At 43.7% G+C, this 19040-nt stretch overlaps 1 protein-coding gene across 14 annotated transcripts in view; it reads left to right on the top strand.

The window, feature by feature from the left end:
• The window catches only part of cep112 (centrosomal protein 112), a 507564-nt gene that overhangs the window by 363738 nt on the left and 124786 nt on the right, over positions 1-19040 (top strand). For all 14 annotated transcript variants that reach the window (XM_060901361.1, XM_060901366.1, XM_060901363.1 and 11 more), the window contains one exon: positions 942-1172. In XM_060901361.1, the coding sequence (XP_060757344.1) occupies positions 942-1172 (231 nt within the window). The remainder of the gene's footprint in view (positions 1-941; positions 1173-19040) is intronic.

Raw genomic sequence — 19040 nt, 5'->3', positions numbered from 1 at the left:
TTAAATTTTTTTTTTTCTTTTTCCCTGGCCTGCCTTTGAAGTGGCAAAGATCCCATCCCACTCCTGAATGTGTTCACAATTTTCCGATGCTCTTCCGGCAGGCGATAACCGTCCTCCTCCCTGAAATACCTAAAAGCAAGTGGAGTGAATCCAAGGCGCTGTCAACCCCTTGTGTTGCTAGTACTGCACAGACATCGCAGATCACAACCCGAGATGGGGTTCATTAATGCCGTAGCGTTTTGGAGAATTAACGGAGCATTGAAATTGGCAACTCACTCAGAACTTTTGTGCCTTAGCATTTCCATACTGTTAAGCAACTCTCATGTGCGATAATATCAAAAATGATGTCAATCCAAGCAAGGTAAAGTCCATGGGCTTGGACCATCGTACAACCCCCACTGGTTGATTCTTTAATAGGGGTTTTCATTCTCTAATAAGGGGACTAATGCCTTTGCTCACTCCGCTTCCTTTTTTTTAGTCATCTGCACACTTTATTTTCCCAAGTGTGGCCGTAAACGTGGCAAAGCAGTCAGTCCCTGTGCTTTTTCAGCTTCCTGAAATGAGAAATGGCAGCAGTGCCTCATCCCACCCCCGCCCCCCAACTATGAGTAACTGACCTTTGATTTGCGCTAATTTTGCTCATTAAATCAAACCACTGACCTTTGTGGAATGCCCGCTTTTGATGTTGAACCCTTGAGGCTGTGAGATCAGAGGGGGTGGTTTCTGTTTTCCTCTTCTTGGCCAGACCGAGCACAAGTGCTCCACCAGTTTTGCACTTTTCATTCCCCACTTTCTGGGTAAAAAAGTGATTCCTCGGTGCCTGTGCAACTCAAGACACAATGCACTGACGCACCCTAATGAAATGTAACAATTCATGCTCTGTTTCGTCAGTCTTTATTTTGGTGCTCATTGTCATTTGATAACCTTCTGTGCGATTTCAGACCATCAGCGAGCTGGAGTCCCAAGTGCACACTTTGAGGGAGGAGCTTCTCGCGGCTCACAGTCAGAGGAAACAGCAGCTGTCCGAGCTGGGCCTACTGCGTGAGGAAGAGCGCCAACGGGCCGCCCAGGAACAGGAAGCGGCGTTAGGCCGTGTGCGGGCCGAGATGGAGCGGGTCCGCCAGGATCTAGAGAGGAGCCACAGTGCTGAGAGAGAACTCGCTCAGGAGAAGGTGGGTGAGCCTTGGAGCAAGGCTGTGAGGATGCATCATGTTGGTTTCCTCTGGGTTCACTTTATTCCTCATACATTCTAAAACCATAGCAGTAGTTGATTGGCTACTCTAAATTGCCCCGAGGTGTAAATACGTTGACCGTGTCAACGTAAGTGTGGTTCACGCCAATGGCCTGGCATCCCATCCAGGCTTGAAACCAATATTCCCAGGATAGGAATCACGAGATATAGGTGTCAGCCATGCTACTTTGAGGTTGAGATATAGTCAGTTAAGCATTTATTGGTGGGATTTATTGTATAAACTTGTTTTTCACCAAAGCCTCAGTTGAGTTCCAGGCAAATCATCCATCTGTGTCAACACCGTATGAAGACGTAATGCACAATTATCCCAATTATCATTTTAAAACTGCAGGATGTTTTGGGATGTCAGCCTTAGAAGATTATTTAGTTACTTCCCTCTGGTACTGTAGCTCTGGCACAGGAATTTTTATGCGTGTCAGATGAGAAGTTAGCACATCTCTGGCCCCAGAAGCGGCGCGACATTTTCTGGCTCGTTTCGCACCGTGCAGTCCTCACTGGTAAGAAAGAGACCTGAGGCTTTGGCAGGGTTCCATTACAGGAGGCGGAGCAGGTAGGGTTTGGCACGGTCTGTATCCTCGTGGTCTCTGATGGATTAACTTTGTCACTCTCTCCATCAGCTCAGAGTAAAAGCTATCCAGTCTGTCAGCAAAGGAAGTGACTCAGAGCAAAATGGTCTCTTCCTCTTCTTCTCCCCTCCTTGTATGCCCTTGAGTAAACAGTAAACAGATGAACGAGTATGCCAGCCAAGTTTCTCACCTGGTCTCTAGAGCATACGCTTTTACAGTCATGAGTGCGCACACCACACACACACACATACACACACATACACATATATATGCTGGTTGACTTTGTAGTTTAGCAATTCAAGAACTCTGGCTAGCATTTCATTATAAATGCATTAGCTCCCTTTGCTCTGGTTCTATCTATGCAGAGCAGGCGGACTTTGAGTGACTTTGCTGGAATTCCTCGGGTCCTCACCCCTGCTACTTCACATTTACAGAGCTCTTGATCCCTTGTAACAGAAACCAGGGATGAGAAGCTCTTTTAATATGGCACAGGCTGGCCAGGACAGGAACTGGCAAAAAGTGTGCAGTTGATCATGAGTAAATTCCTGATTAGGCCCATCAAGGCGATTCATTTTCATTAGAGCCATGCAGTCGCCTCTCAGACCATCTGTGGCATATTACCGTGCTGTTTGGCCTCCTCCATAAATCCTGGGCCTCCGTTTCAGAACCATATGCTAGTATGGCTCTCATACCGATCCCAGTCCGACTCACTTTTTCCGCTCCACCGCCACTTAAAAAATTGTTTACGAACAATAAGTCATCCGATCCATCCTCCTCACATCTGAGACACACCTGCAGACGTGGCAGTCATGTGTAGACACCGGGGTTTCTCCGAGTCATTCGGATAAATGGCTTGATAGTGTTTCACAGTTAATATTAATTAAGCATAAATGCAAAAAAAAAAAAAAAGTCGCTAACTCCTGCATAATCACTCAATTCCTTTTATACCACATCCAAAAGGTACTGGTCAGAAGGTGTTGAGTAATTTTCTGTAGCATGACTAAGAATATTTCGACTCTTGGACAAATCCCAGGTTTATATGAATATGCTTGGACGTTATTGTTTCTATAGTAACAGCTCATTCACATGGACTTGAATTGCAGACACTCCACAATATCTAAGCCTAAAGCTGATGATACACGGGGCAACTTTCTGGGCAATGTTGCCAGCAGCGGGCAACCAGGTGAGACACCGGGCAACTAATTAGGGCAACAACCAATCAGATAAGAGCAAATCCATTGCCGGGGAGACAGACACCGCAAAGATGGACACTGAAACATTTACAGCGGTCACTTTCGTCTTGGCTTCAGCCTTTATTTCACTCAAGTACAGTGGTGCTTGAAAGTTTGTGAACCCTTTAGAATTGTCTATATTTCTGCATAAATATGACCTAAAACATCATCAGATTTTTACACAAGTCCTAAAAGTAGATAAAGAGAACCCAGTTAAACAAATGAGACAAAAATATTATACTCTGTCATTTATTTATTGAGGAAAATGATCCGATATTACATATCTGTGAGTGGCAAAAGTATATGAACCTTTGCTTTCAGTATCTGGTGTGACCCCCTTGTGCAGCAATAACTGCAACTAAACGTTTCCGGTAACTGTTGATCAGTCCTGCACACCGGCTTGGAGGAATTTTAGCCCGTTCCTCCATACAGAACAGCTTCAAATCTGGGATGTTGGTGGGTTTCCTCACATGAACTGCTCGCTTCAGGTCCTTCCACAACATTTTGGTTGGATTAAGGTCAGGACTTAGACTTGGCCATTCCAAAACATTAACTTTATTCTTCTTTAACCATTCTTGGTAGAATGACTTGTGTGCTTAGGGTCGTTGTCTTGCTGCATGACCCACCTTCTCTTGAGATTCAGTTCATGGACAGATGTCCTGACATTTTCCTTTAGAATTCGCTGGTATAATTCAGAATTCATTGTTCCGTCAATGATGGCAAGCCGTCCTGGCCCAGATGCAGCAAAACAGGCCCAAACCATGATACTACCACCACCATGTTTCACAGATGGGATAAGGTTCTTATGCTGGAATGCAGTGTTTTCCTTTCTCCAAACATAACGCTTCTCATTTAAACCAAAAAGTTCTATTTTGGTCTCATCCGTCCACAAAACATTTTTCCAATAGCCTTCTGGCTTGTCCACGTGATCTTTAGCAAACTGCAGATGAGCAGCAATGTTCTTTTTGGAGAGCAGTGGCTTTCTCCTTGCAACCTTGCCATGCACACCATTGTTGTTCAGTGTTCTCCTGATGGTGGACTCATGAACATTAACATTAGCCAATGTGAGAGAGGCCTTCAGTTGCTTAGAAGTTACCCTGGGGTCCTTTGTGACCTCGCTGACTATTACACACCTTGCTATTGGAGTGATTTTTGTTGGTCGACCACTCCTGGGGAGGGTAACAATGGTCTTGAATTTCCTCCATTTGTACACAATCTGTCTGACTGTGGATTGGTGGAGTCCAAACTCTTTAGAGATGGTTTTGCAACCTTTTCCAGCCTGATGAGCATCAACAGCGCTTTTTCTGAGGTCCTCAGAAATCTCCTTTGTTCGTGCCATGATACACTTCCACAAACATGTGTTGTGAAGATCAGACTTTGATAGATCCCTATTCTTTAAATAAAACAGGGTGCCCACTCACACCTGATTGTCATCCCATTGATTGAAAACACCTGACTCTAATTTCACCTTCAAATTAACTGCTAATCCTCGAGTTTCACATACTTTTGCCACTCACAGATATGTAATATCGGATCATTTTCCTCAATAAATAAATGACCAAGTATAATATTTTTGTCTCATTTGTTTAACTTGGTTCTCTTTATCTACTTTTAGGACTTGTGTGTAAATCTGATGATGTTTTAGGTCATATTTATGCAGAAATATAGAAAATTCTAAAGGGTTCACAAACTTTCAAGCACCACTGTATGTATGACTTCTGGAACAAAACTGAAGAGATACTCTGGTCAAAAGATAATTTGCCATTATTTTAACATTTATAAGTCAAAATCACCACATTATTCTGTTAAACACTTTTTGAATCTCTTTAAAAATGCTACGAGGCTCAGTCACACATGCTGGAACGAATAACTGACGCATCACAAAAACATAATCGTTTAATTCTCATCTCAGCAAAAAAGGAGATGGCTGCTGAGGAGGAAAACGAACTGACGGAGCTCCTCAAAGGCTTTCTTTTTCGTATCCCGAAGTTTGTACCGTTTCGCTCTCGGGTTCCACAAGTAGCCGTACTCTGGATGTGAATTAGATCTGACGACAAGTTAGACAATCTCTAGTACAACTCAAAAAAAAAAAAATCATGAGCTGCCCATCACTTTTAACTTGACGCAAGATAGCTGACGTTATCCCTACGCAGCTAGCAGTAACGTTCAGCTAACTGTGTTAGCAAAAACCACCAGTTTGCTAAACCCCATTCAATCTCTATGGAGCAGCGGTTAGCTAACGGCAGTTTACACTTGGCTGAAAAAAAAAATCGATGTCTAAATTACAACATGAGCAGATAAAAATAGATGTCTGTTGGTTTTCTAAGCATTTGATGAGGTAAATTCACCACTTTGGGTTTCTACAGAACAACTTACCGGCATAAAAAGATATTACTGGGTTTCACGTGACGTCACGTCCGCCTCATTAGTTATTCAGAACTTTAGCCGGTGGTCTACCAAAGCTCAGTTGACAAAGAGTTTGTATGGAGAAGGTGCATCGCTTGCGTGAAAAATGCCTTATTTGTTAACATCATTACTGTGATTGGATGTAAAACGTTCTGTTTCAAACGCAACCAATAATGTGACTCAGTGCTTACCTGGAATTGTTGTTACTGTTAACGGTGGTCATCCCTCCCTGTTCCGTTCACACGCACCGGTCTTGGTTTTGGTTTTGACTTGGTCTCGGTTGAGGTGGTCTTTACTAGAACACTGTGGATTGGTGACAGTAACTCGACATCATCGCTTTGTCGTACTTCACTCCATTTTTACAGTTGATCATATACACACTAGTTTCAAGCGGTTTCTTAAATGATGTGCAGTACATGTTTGGTAGGTCTTATTGTCCAGACTACCAGACCAATCAAGTTCTCTTAATGTGTTAAAGCTTTAAACAACAGTATACTGTATATCGTGAGCAGAAAGGTTTAGTTCAGTAGGCTTTGAGTGTTGTCGCATTGCGAGGCCAGAATAAAGAGAATACGCATCTGCAGGGAATAGTGAGAAGGTTTGATGTAAAGGTGAGTGAGAGTCTAGTCAACAACAAACCAACGTTGGAGCCGAGTCACTAAACCTCAAATCCGAGCCCGGTCTCGAGTCCCCAGTGTTCAAGTCCAAGTCAAGTCAAAGTCATCCGAGAACAAGACTTCAACCGCACCATTTGGTGGTGGCTACGGATAAAAAGCTTGTTCATCGCTCGACAAGCCCCGCCCACTATCAACAAGGCAAATAACATGAGCGAGGGTTAACACTAGCTAGTTCATCGCTCAGCAAGCAACTGAGCAATGACCATAGCATGTCACTTCCTTCTCTGGGTGGAGTCTTGCCAAATAACGATTGAAATTCGAGGTCGTCCTCGTCGTCTCCTCGATAGTTCTTCTACATATGGAACACACAGCTAGGGATGTCCCGATCAGGTTTTTTTGCCCTCCGATCCGATACCGATCATTTGATTTTGAGTATCTGCCGATACCGAGTCCCGATCCGATACTTCTTATAATCCATAAAAAATAATAAAGACGAGGAAAGAAACGGATCCAGGATGTTCCTCATTTTTTTTTTTATTTAACACCTTATTTTAACATCCAACAACTCCGTTAGCAAACAGAGCACTTACGTGAGGTAGTTTGAACAATAAATAAATTAAAAACATAACCTTAAAATACCTGGCAGGAATGTAAACAAATAAAAAAAAAAAAAAAACCTGCCACAGTGCCAGTAATTTGCTTTTAAGAACGCATCTCACAGTGGTATACAGTAATTTCAATTAAGGAAATGAACGTTTTTCTTGATGAAAACAAGCATTTCTACCCTTTCAGGTTTGAGCCTGTTTTTGTCATCCAACACGTTTGCAACAGCACTAAAAACTCGCTGTATTGTGTCGGGTGTTTGTTTTTCAGGTCCACTCCTTGAAATTCCTGTCCACCCCTTGAAATTCCAACTTTACATATTTCACAGTTTGCTATGGCAATGTTGTCATCAACTTTGAAATACTGCCACACCGCAGACATGCTTTGCTTTCCGCTTCGAACTGCTTCCATGTTCAACTTTGCCGGCAACGGGCAGCCAATAACCAATAGCGTCTCCGCTACAAAGTGACGTCATGCCGCACGTGTTGATGTTGCTGTGTTGAGACAAGAGGTCTGGTCTCACTCTGTGCCAACGCATGGCTATTGATGTGTTAAAAATGAGAATATATTATATAGATATATATCCGATCCCTGATCGGGAGGTAATGCCCGATTCCGATCGAGTCTGAAACCACGTGATCGGGCCCGACTGCCGATCACGTGATCGGATCGGGACATCCCTACACACAGCAGTGCATTTTTTTTTTCCTCACTGCACGAGAAGTCTGTATAAACAAAGCGGACAGTCCTAGGGGCGTTCTCTCCAGGCATTTTAGCGTCATTAACGTTAGTTTGTTCCTGAACATGACGTACGAACAGGTGAATGTGCATTCTCTTGCACGAAATTAGTATCAAAATTAATGTAGATATAAATATCTTATGCCAAATTATTATGGCACGTTACAAAACAATAAAGAAAAAATCCGAGTCCTCGTCTCCAATTTACGAGTCCGAGTCATCAGCGCTCAAGTCAAGTCACGAGTCCTTAAAATTAAGGCACGAGCCGGACTCAAGTACTACAAGCCTGGTACAAACTCCGTTTTAAATTTAATTTGCTTGACATGCTCATCCCTTAAATCTTGTGTAAGCAGAAATCAAATGCTGTAGTCGGTGTACCTCAGAAGTAGAAGGTTGGAACTGCATCATTTTTGTGGAGAAAATCACGGACGCCTCGATGCTCTGATACACTATATAGCCAAAAGTTTGTCGAAACCTGACCAGCACCTGACACATCCCATTCCAGATTTAGTCCCCCTTTGGTGGTGTTATAACTTTCAGTCTTCCTGGGAAGGTTTTCCACTGGATTTTGGAGTGGGGCTGTGGGGATTTGTGCTCCGTCGGTCACAAGAGCAGTGGTGAGGTCAGATAGTGATATCGGTTGAGGTGTGCATTTGGCATTCAAGATCATCCCAGAGGTCTTCACTGGAGTCGAGGTCAGGGCTCTGTGGAGGCCACTTCACTTCAGCCTTAGGAAGCCATGGAGTTCTTTTACCCCTTTTCCACCAAATCAGTTCCAGGGCTGGTTCGGGGCCGGTGCTGGTTCACAACTCTTTCAACTTGCGAGCCAGCTGAGAACCAGTTTGCTTTTCCAATTTGAACCAGTTTGAACCAGTTTGCTAAGCAGAGCCACGTCATTACGTCGCTGTATACGTCAGTTACGTCGCTGTATATGTCAGTTACGTCGCTGTATACGTCAGTTACGTCGCTACGTTTGCGTAAACCTTGGCACGAATATCGAAGCAAAAACAACACGGAAGAAGCAGCAGCAGCAACAACAACAACAATAATAATGGATGACTTCGCATTTGTACAGCTGCTGCTTCTCGTCGCTTAAAAATGGCGATCTTTCGCGGTCTTGTTATTGTTGTTGGTCTTAACAACCCCCCCCGCTGACGTAAGCGGTTCTTTCCTCTGGCCCAGCAGAGAGTTGGTGCTAGCCTGGAACCGGTTTTTCTGGCCCCGGAGCCAGTTCTTTGTCAGTGGAAACAGAAAACCCGGTTCCAAACTAAGCACTGGCCCCGAACCAGCCCTGGAACTGCTTTGGTGGAAAAGGAGCATTTGTGTACAGGAGCATTGACATGCTGGAACAGATTTGTTTGGGTTCAGTTGTAATCCTATAGCTTTTTTGTGTGTGTGTGTGTGTGCGTTGTACAAGGTTTTTTTTTTTCATATCTGCTGCATGGTGTAATGTAAGGAAATGTTAATATGCTTGGGTTCAGTATCAATTCCTAGTTCAATGTGAAAGTTTCCAGCTTTTCTTGATTAAGTTCATCGATAGTTCTTTCAAGGTCCATGCGATTTGTAAGCTGACATTTCGTATCCTTCGTATGGCAACAGGAGCACTGTCCTCGGCAGTCAGCAGGTCCTGAAACGGGCAGCTGGATTTTGAACGCGCCTCACAGGTCCCCAAGAAAAAGGCAGACGAAATCCATTAAATCCATGAATGGATTTTCATCAAAGATGCTGCCTTTTTGAGGGGAAGCTTGTGGAATAAAATAATGAGAAGCAGAACATCAGAAGAGATAAGGTTGTGTGTTCGACTGTTCCAGCGTTAGGTGAAAATAAAGGGGACAAGAAAGACAGCAAAATAATTTCTGCTGCTAGTAACGATTGAGGTTTATCTGCTGCTGCTGCTGTGTGGTGTCTGGTTTGTGTGTGTCTGTGCGCACCCAGTACCCAATCTCCATTTGCTTCAGAGAGCCTTGGCAGCCTTGTTTTTTTAGATAAACCTGTCTGGTTTTGGCAACACGCACAACTCTCAGCTGGCCCCTCAGATACTCCTCCTAGTGTTTCTTTACATGAGAAACTGAAGTATTAATATTTATTTTTATTTCATATTTCACAGAGATTTTTATTTTATATTTTATTGAGGGTTTTTTTTTTATTATTTTGTTGAAGTTTCTGAGGTGGGCTTTTTTTTTCTTCTTCTTTTCTCTCTTGGTTGCTCACAGAAATTGAGCCTTGAGCGAAAGATCAGAGGGCAAGATGATCAGACCATGACGCGTGGCTACTGGGTTTTAAACATCTGAACGAGGTGTCTGAAGGATCGGGGGGGAAAGGCATGAGCTGAAACTTGAGTTTGTACGAATGTTGTTGTGGAAAAAGTTGGCAAGGCGTTAGGCAGTAGGCGTTTTCTTGCTCAGAAAAGCTGTTACTGCTTTGAAAGAAGTTATAAAACGGATGGCGGTTGTAGCTGATGTGTCATTATCCGGTATTCACACTTTGACCATGCTGAATGCAGTATGACACCTGCTGACGGATACACGAACACTTTTTCAACAAGATGACTTGAAACTCATTTGACTCTCATGTCAAAGGCAAAGACCGCACATAACGCTAGTTTATTCTGCAGCATGTGGGCATCAGTAGGGAGTGGGTTCGTTGGAAGAAAAACCGATGGCATAGCTAATGAATCACCATCGAAAGAGCTGCTTTTCTAACAATCCTGCCATACCTGTCGGGCTCTGTTCTTCTTCCCACACGCCCTCATTGCCATTCGTCTCAACCCACTGGTTAACACCAGCGGGTTGATGTGAGAGAGACGGTTAAGATGCGGGTAACCATCGCATTTCCTCTCTCTGCCTCTGAACTAAAACGTCTCTTTGATCCAGCGGCGCATGTTTGATCTGCCGACTTTTATGCGACCGCAGTTTATTCTACCAAGTCACGGCAACCGAAGGGACGTGACAAGCCTTGGATTGAAAGATAAAGTTTTGTTCGCGTAGAATAATCAAGAGAGGCTAGCAGGAAAGGGATTTTTGCTCGACGCGTTTAAAAATATTGCACCCTCACAGTTAATGTTTGCAAAAAGTTTCCTCTGGAGAGAACAACAGCACTGGGTCTGTTCGTGGAAAGTCTGACGAGGTTGGAGACATCACCGTTCAGTCCTCCATGCGGATTTCAAGCTCCTTTATATTCTTCGCTCCGTGCCTATGGACTCCAATCCTCAATTCAGATCACAGTGGAAGTTAAATCCAGTTGATATACGGTATGTGTCCATTACGGTGTTGATCGAGATCTTACTTTGGACTCGATAACTACTGAAATCATCTATTTACAGCTGAGTATTAACCTCCTGGAAGAGGCGAACGGGTTTGGTAGAAAAAATATTAAAGCTAGACCGCCTTTCAGATTTTTAAAATTTAGGTCATGAAAACAGTTTTCCCCCGACATCCAGTTATTTTTGTTTAGTGGACTGAAAGCTCCTGAATTCGAATCGCAGACTTCCAATTTTATTAATTTTTTAAAATGGAACAATTAATGAATTTTAGACCCACATGGCCTGAAATTCTCCGCTGTTTTTTCCTGCTTCACCATGACCCAATACAAGACACGACGTGATGTGTGATGTAGTGGGCTTTCCCCGTTCGCGCAAGGCATTGTGGGATACAAGTTTGAAACAGGAGAGAAAAATGGAGGACGCGAATGAAACGTGAAAGACCGACTAGAGTAACGGAAAGCGAGAAGAAAAGGCATTATGTTGCGAAGGAAAGGAAACGCAGGACAAAACTAATAAATATCGGCGTGATCAGCCGTTCGTTTAGCGACCAAATTATAGAACCGTCAGTGCATGATCAAGGTAAACCTGCGCATGCGCACACGGACTTCCTTTGTCTGCATGACTGCGCAAAACGAGCAATTTCATGCACATTATTTGCTCGGGAAACCTCATCCCATCTCATTATCTCTAGCCGCTTTATCCTGTTCTACAAACTGACTACGGGCGAAAGGCGGGGTACACCCTGGACAAGTCGCCAGGTCATCACAGGGCTGACACATAGACACAGACAACCATTCACACTCACATTCACACCTACGGTCAATTTAGAGTCACCAGTTAACCTAACCTGCATGTCTTTGGACTGTGGGGGAAACCGGAGCACCCGGAGGAAACCCACGCAGACACGGGGAGAACATGCAAACTCCGCACAGAAAGGCCCTCGCCGGCCACGGGGCTCGAACCCGGACCTTCTTGCTGTGAGGCGACAGTGCTAACCACTACACCACCTTGCCGCCCTTGCTCGGGAAACCTGTCAAATGGCCTGATATTTTTTGAGATATTTCAGAAATAAACATATATCACACCGATTAAATTTCACTGATTTGGTAGGGTTCCTGAATTTGTTTGTTTGTTTTGGTGACGATGATTTCTTTGCATTGATTAAAAAAATCTGCCAATAATTTGCTACATGCTTTTGGAAAGAAAAGTTTTTATTTCAGTACGTTAGTTAGTTAGCTAGTGACCTTTTTTTTCCCTCCACATAATCTTGAAGGTTGCTGTGACATGGCAGTGAATTCTGACTCTTCATGTGTCTTCAGTTCCGAGATCAAAAACTACACACTTTTCTGAAGAGCAGATTTTACATTCTTTTAGCCTTTCCAAGCAGAGGAAAGTGATCAATGTGTCGTCCCCCCCCCCCCCCCCCCCAACAATACAATTCCAGAGAATTATAACCCACGTTGTAAAACGGAGGCCATTTCTGCAGTGAATAAGCGACGTGGCACGTTGTGCTGCAGGCTCTGAAGTGGACGCGACTCGCTCTGAGATACCCGATGACTATTTTGCCCCGCAGCTCAAGCCCTGAGGGACCCCACCCCTCATATGGAAAGCACACGTCCACTCTTTGCTCTTCAAAGCAAACCCCCACCTCCTTCTTTGCCGAGGCTAGGGTAATCGGACAATCCCTGGTGGCAAGGTCCAAACATCAGAGGACGAACCTGTGCTGCACGCTGGGAATTACTCCATTACTCCAATCTGCCAGCCATATGAGCTCCCTTTGTGCCTTCTGTTAGATAAATAGACTCAAGTAGGAATATTCCTTTTTTTTTTTTTGGCTTTCTGGTGTCTTTGTTTTTAATCATCGTACTGTATTTCATTACATAGCGAAAGTTCTCCTTGCAAGATCACCATGGTAACAAGGTGTGCAGTATGAGATGGGTGCGGTTATCGCAGTTGACGGAGAAAAGAAAGAGGGAGCGCAGACAAGCTGGAACTGGATGGCAGTGCCTTGAAAAGTGAGCTGCGACTCACCGGTAACTGCCAAAGAGAAAGTGCCATAGCGTGTAGCAAACACATTATAAAACGTCTCAGGCGGTAAAACACAGTCTTCCACCCTCATTAGCTGCAAGGTATAGGAACACCTTGAGAACTTCACGCGAGTGAGCTCACAAAATACCTCTCTCTGCATGACTGCTCTTCACTCTCTCTGAAGTTTCTGCCCATACCAACGGTACCAGTAACGTCATGTGACCTACCTTTCAAACATCTTCACGTCAGCGTTAAAGACACAAAGACTGACATTTCTGAGGTTTCTTTCTTGGAATCAAAGCAATTACGTTAGTTCTCGCTTGGGCGATTTGTCACCAGTAAGGGAGGAACCGAAAAGCTGTCATCTTTTCCTTCCGCGTTGCATTCTAATCAGAACATTCGTGAAGGAATCAAACACGACGGAGCAGGCTGTTCACCGGAAAGAGCAAACTCTTGTGGTGAACTTACTGTCTGCTAAACACCACTGCCACCCCAGATTCCCACATCTCTTTACAGAAACCTTCATATCAACAATTACACAATATTCACATTCACTGGATATGAGCAATCGTGTGCTCTGATTGGCTACTACTAGGATATCAGCTCATATACCGTGAGTAGAGAAAAACAAAACGGCGGAGCGTGTTACCGAACCAACCGAGGACAGAATAAAAACTTGACTTGGAAGCATAACCCCAGAAAAGTGTTTGATGGTAAGAACATATCTTTTTTTTTTTCCGAGAATTATTCTTATCGCGTTTTTCACAAATTGCGACCGTCATTACTCCGGTTTATTTACATTCCAAGCAGCAATGATTTGGTCGGACGTTTTGTATAATTTATCGAATTTGCAAAAAATTACAATAAAAATGCTCGGTTTCTCAAAATCCAGTGAATGTGGATAGAATAAAACAGTGACTCTACTCAATCCCGTCGTACACGGCTTATAGCCGACTTGGCGCGATCAACTCATGTACGACGAGATTTTGTGGAATAACTGTTATACATTTTTCCTTGTTGAATATCAGTGCATTCTTTTATTTATGATTAGCCTTTGATTGTCTGTCTGTTAGGCCCTGGTCACACTTCAGCTCACGGTGGGTTTGCGAATACTTGGCGATGGAAAAAATCGCCACCAGTTGTGCAATACACGGTGATTGTTCTCCAAGCTTCGCAAGTTGTTTTTTGGTGTCTCTCCGCCTCGTGAGTGGCCAAAAACGTTGCGAAAAATTTCAATGAAATTTGGTGACGATGTTTTCGTCAGCAAACTAAGCAGCAAATACTCGCAGATGGGTTTGGGAATACTTCCCGAATCAATCAATCAGAGTCCTTCCCACACCATGTGGCGCATAGGGCGGTGCCGATCTCCGTTTCCGTAGCCCTCGGCCTCTCGCCTATCACATAGCTAGGGTTACAGTGGGGGGCTAGTCCTCTGGTAACGTCGAGAGTTTGACTCCCCACTCGCATCTGTATTGCAGCGCGCCTTACCAGACGGCAGTAGGTACCATTTTTATGATGGTCTTTGGTATGATCCGACCGTGAGTAGAACTCGCGATCTCCCGATCGAGAGGCGGACACGCTAACCACTAGGCCAACTCGCAGTCATGCTTCCCGAATCTTAGGGAAAATTCACCAAGCCTCTCAAGATGTATTTGTCTCGAATCCATGTCTCCGATGCTTGTGGGAGCCTCATCAACACAGCGGCTCAGCAGAGCCTAACCTTCACCGAGACTTAAAGTGCATTTACATTCGGGGATCCTTCGGAACGTGTTGTGCACATGCTTGGGATCCAGTCATTATGGGAAACAACTGATGCTGATTTGAGTGTAATCAGCACGTGCATATAAGGACGCTGTTTTCGCAGGGACTTTGTGAAGTATTATGTCAGGTATGCGGCGGTAGACGGGCCTAAGTGCAGGAAGAGTGTTTATTAGCAGGCGTGATATTTACGAAAATGAAACCAGAGTCATAAACATGGCTAGAAACAAACGTGACCGTGATGATGATGATGCTTCACAAAGCCTCTGTGTCCTTCTACGCGCGTGCTGATTGCATGCAAATCAGCATCAGGTGTTTCCCATAACGACTGGGAGCCAGCGTGACCGCTCGAGCGCGCGAAGGCGTGACAATCAAGTGCTCGCCTGCCATGTGATCACAACTTTCAGCCATGTATCTCGCCACCAAAACGCCTCATTTTCATCGATAACCCATCGCGAGCTGTCGTGTGACCGTAGCCTTAATCAGTAGTTGTTAGTTATAGAACTGAGAAATGTGGTGTAAGCTTTACATGTGGCATAATCATTTCATTCTTTGAACTTTCTGAATTGTAAATCTTTTTTTTTTTTTTTTTTTAGCTTTTTCTTTTTGTCCCAAACAGATTTGTTCAGGTCTTTCCTCGAATCACAGCCGCAACCCAACACACCTTTTTGAGACTTTACGCAGCCGCTGCTTAAAGATCGTATTTATGCAGGGAAGCAAAACAAGGACACGTCTTTCCCTGACACGTTCACGTCTCTTTTAGGAATCTGCCATGAAGAAGCGAAGGTGATTGTAAATGCAGCTTTACTACACCCACATCACGCACCTGTTGTTGTGGATGTGGCATCTGAACAAGGTTTTGATTCTGTGACAGCAGGGATTAAATTGAAGCAGCTCTTCACACACACTTGCCACCCTCGGAGAGAAATGCTGTAAAACATGCTCGTTTTAAACACAAGATGCATGTTAGTGAGCATCGCTTCTCCCACGACGGAGCTGTCAGCTGTCATTCCAAGCAAAGTCTGGATGCCATACTTTTTTATTTCATTCATGTTTGTTTATTTGTTCATTTCAGAGTCTTACCAGTATTTTTCACCATTTTGCCAGTGTGATATGGGGTTGGAGAGGGAGGTGTTTGTTGTTTGCCTCCACTTGATGCGTTTTCTCTCCCCCCCCCCCCCCCAAACTTTATTAATTTCTGTCAGTTGGTTTCTCTGCCATATGGAGATGCACCAAATCCCATTATTTTTGGTCATGGATTATATTGAGCAAAACAGTGGGGCAAGAAAATGATCAAAGACGTGCCGTTATCACCTCTCAGTGGCAGATTGAGGCAGAGAAATGGGGCTTAATAGCAGAAAATCATATTTAGACCAGCGAGGCGTGTGGATGGATGTAAGGATTCTAGTCCTTTTTTTTTTGGGTGTGTGTGTAGAGATGAAAGTTGAGGCACGGAGATACTACCATAGACTGACAGCTGATGTATAAAGAATATATGGAACGTCTGTGCGAGCAAAGTTACACGACTTTGACAGGAACTGCTCAGCCCAAACGGAACAGCAGCGGAAGTGTCTCATCTGAGTTTTCTTTATTGATAAAGCGCTACCAAGGTGTATAGCAAGCTTATAAACATATGAAATGAGCTGTAATCACAAGATCAGCTGGTGATGATCCGCTCCACTCCCCTGAGAAAAAGGATCGTTTGGCAGAGTAGCGCTGTTGCCCTTCATCTCTTATTGATTGTCTAATCTTAGCTTTGTTATACCAGCCCTGGCTGGAGGGCATCAAACTGGACACGGTTCAGATGCTGTTCGAGCATCTGTGAGATGTATGTGGAAGAGAACAGTCTTCTCCAAAGGTACTTTCCTTTAAGTTTGTTACACTGTTCTGTGACACAGCATGAGCATCAGTTTGAAAAGATGTGGCGGCTTCATGTGTCTTGGTGGAAGTGGTTTGTAGCCGTCATGTGATCAGGGAGATAGACAAATGACCAAATTTGGAGGAAAAACCAAACCCAAAAAGTGCTGCATTTAGGATCAGAATCCTGTGGAACGCAACAAGTCAAGCGAGTGGGCGTTTTGTATTTTCTTGTGGTGGGAAATGGCCAGTCATATACAACTCCGATTCCAAAAAAGTTGGGACAAAGTACAAATTGTAAATAAAAACGGAATGCGATAATTTACAAATCTCAAAAACTGATATTGTATTCACAATAGAACATAGACAACATATCAAATGTCGAAAGTGAGACATTTTGAAATTTCATGCCAAATATTGGCTCATTCGAAATTTCATGACAGCAACACATCTCAAAAAAGTTGGGACAGGGGCAATAAGAGGCTGGAAAAGTTAAAGGTACAAAAAAGGAACAGCTGGAGGACCAAACTGCAACTCATTAGGTCAATTGGCAATAGGTCATTAACATGACTGGGTATAAAAAGAGCATCTTGGAGTGGCAGCGGCTCTCAGAAGTAAAGATGGGAAGAGGATCACCAATCCCCCTAATTCTGCGCCGACAAATAGTGGAGCAATATCAGAAAGGAGTCCGACAGTGTAAAATTGCAAAGAGTCTGAACATATCATCATCTACAGTGCATAATATCATCAAAAGATTCAGAGAGTCTGGAAGAATCTCTGTGCGTAAGGGTCAAGGCCGGAAAACCATACTGGGTGCCCGTGATCTTCGGGCCCTTAGACGGCACTGCATCACATACAGGCATGCTTCTGTATTGGAAATCACAAAATGGGCTCAGGAATATTTCCAGAGAACATTATCTGTGAACACAATTCACCGTGCCATCCGCCGTTGCCAGCTAAAACTCGATAGTTCAAAGAAGAAGCCGTATCTAAACATGATCCAGAAGCGCAGACGTCTTCTCTGGGCCAAGGCTCATTTAAAATGGACTGTGGCAAAGTGGAAAACTGTTCTGTGGTCAGACGAATCAACATTTGAAGTTCTTTATGGAAATCAGGGACGCCGTATCATTTGGACTAAAGAGGAGAAGGACGACCCAAGTTGTTATCAGCGCTCAGTTCAGAAGCCTGCATCTCTGATGGTATGGGGTTGCATTAGTGTGTGTGGCATGGGCAGCTTACACATCTGATAAGACACCATCAATGCTGAAAGGTATATCCAGGTTCTAGAGCAAATTATGCTCCCATCCAGACGACATCTCTTTCAGGGAAGACCTTGCATTTTCCAACTTGACAATGCCAAACCACATACTGCATCAATTACAGCACCATGGCTGCGTAGAAGAAGGGTCCGGGTACTGAACTGGCCAGCCTGCAGTCCAGATCTTTCACCCATAGAAAACATTTGGCGCATCATAAAATGGAAGATACGACAAAAAAGACCTAAGACAGTTGAGCAACTAGAATCCTACATTAGACAAGAATGGGTTAACATTCCTATCCCTAAACTTGAGCAACTTGTCTCCTCAGTCCCCAGACGTTTACAGACTGTTGTAAAGAGAAAAGGGGATGTCTCACAGTGGCAAACATGGCCTTGTCCCAACTTTTTTGAGATGTTGTTGTCGTCATGAAATTTAAAATCACCTAATTTTTCTCTTTAAATGATACATTTTCCCAGTTTAAACATTTGATATGTCATCTATGTTCTAGTCTGAATAAAATATGGAATTTTGAAACTTCCACATCATTGCATTCCGTTTTTATTTACAATTTGTACTTTGTCCCAACTTTTTTGGAATCAGGGTTGTATAAAAAAAAATGTAATATCAGGCGATCTTCATTAACATACATGGTGTTGGATGTTGCGTGTTGCTGCTGCAAGACACATTTACCGTACTGCATTCATTTATTCTTATTCATCAAAGGCTTTTTTCTGGTCAGGATCACTGTGGGAAAGGTGCCTAATTTGTTTGCATATTTTGGGAATTGGTTAAGAACCATCTCAAGTGGGTACCAGTGTTGTGGTTGAGTTACTAAACCTCGAGTCTGAGTCCAGTCTCGAGTCCCCAGTGTTCAAGTCCAAGTCATTAAAGAAAATTTCGAGTCGAGTCCGAGAACAAGACTCCACCCGCACCATTTGACGGTGGCTGTTGCTGCCTTTATGTGAAAGCGTCTCTGCTGCTGTGTTGGACTAACGTTACTGCTCGACTGCGCCATTTTAGTGAACAGGCTACAGGTAAAAAGCTTGTTCGTCCAGGTGGAGTCTTGCCAAATGACGATTGAAGTTTGAGGTTGTCCCTGTCGTCTCCTCGATAGTTCTTCTACATATGGAACAGCAGTGCATTTTTTCCCCCACTGCACGAGAAGTCTGTATAAGCAAAGTGGACAATCCTAAGGGCGTTCTCTCCAGGCATTTTAGCGTCATTAACGTTAGTTTGTTCCTGAACATGACGTATGAACAGGCGAATGTGCATCCTCTTGCACGAAATTCATATGAAAATTAATGTAGATATAAATATCTTGTGCCAAATTATTATGGCATGTTACAAAAAATAAAGAAAAATCCGAGTCCTCGTATCCACTTTACATGTCCGAATGCAGTTAACATCCGAGTTATCAGCGCTCAAGTCCAAGTCAAATCACAAGTCCTTAAAATTAGGGCAC

The sequence above is a fragment of the Neoarius graeffei genome, chromosome 20 (genome assembly GCF_027579695.1).
Source record: "Neoarius graeffei isolate fNeoGra1 chromosome 20, fNeoGra1.pri, whole genome shotgun sequence".
Taxonomy (NCBI): Eukaryota; Metazoa; Chordata; class Actinopteri; order Siluriformes; family Ariidae; genus Neoarius; species Neoarius graeffei.
This window is presented reverse-complemented; position numbering and strand designations above follow the sequence as displayed.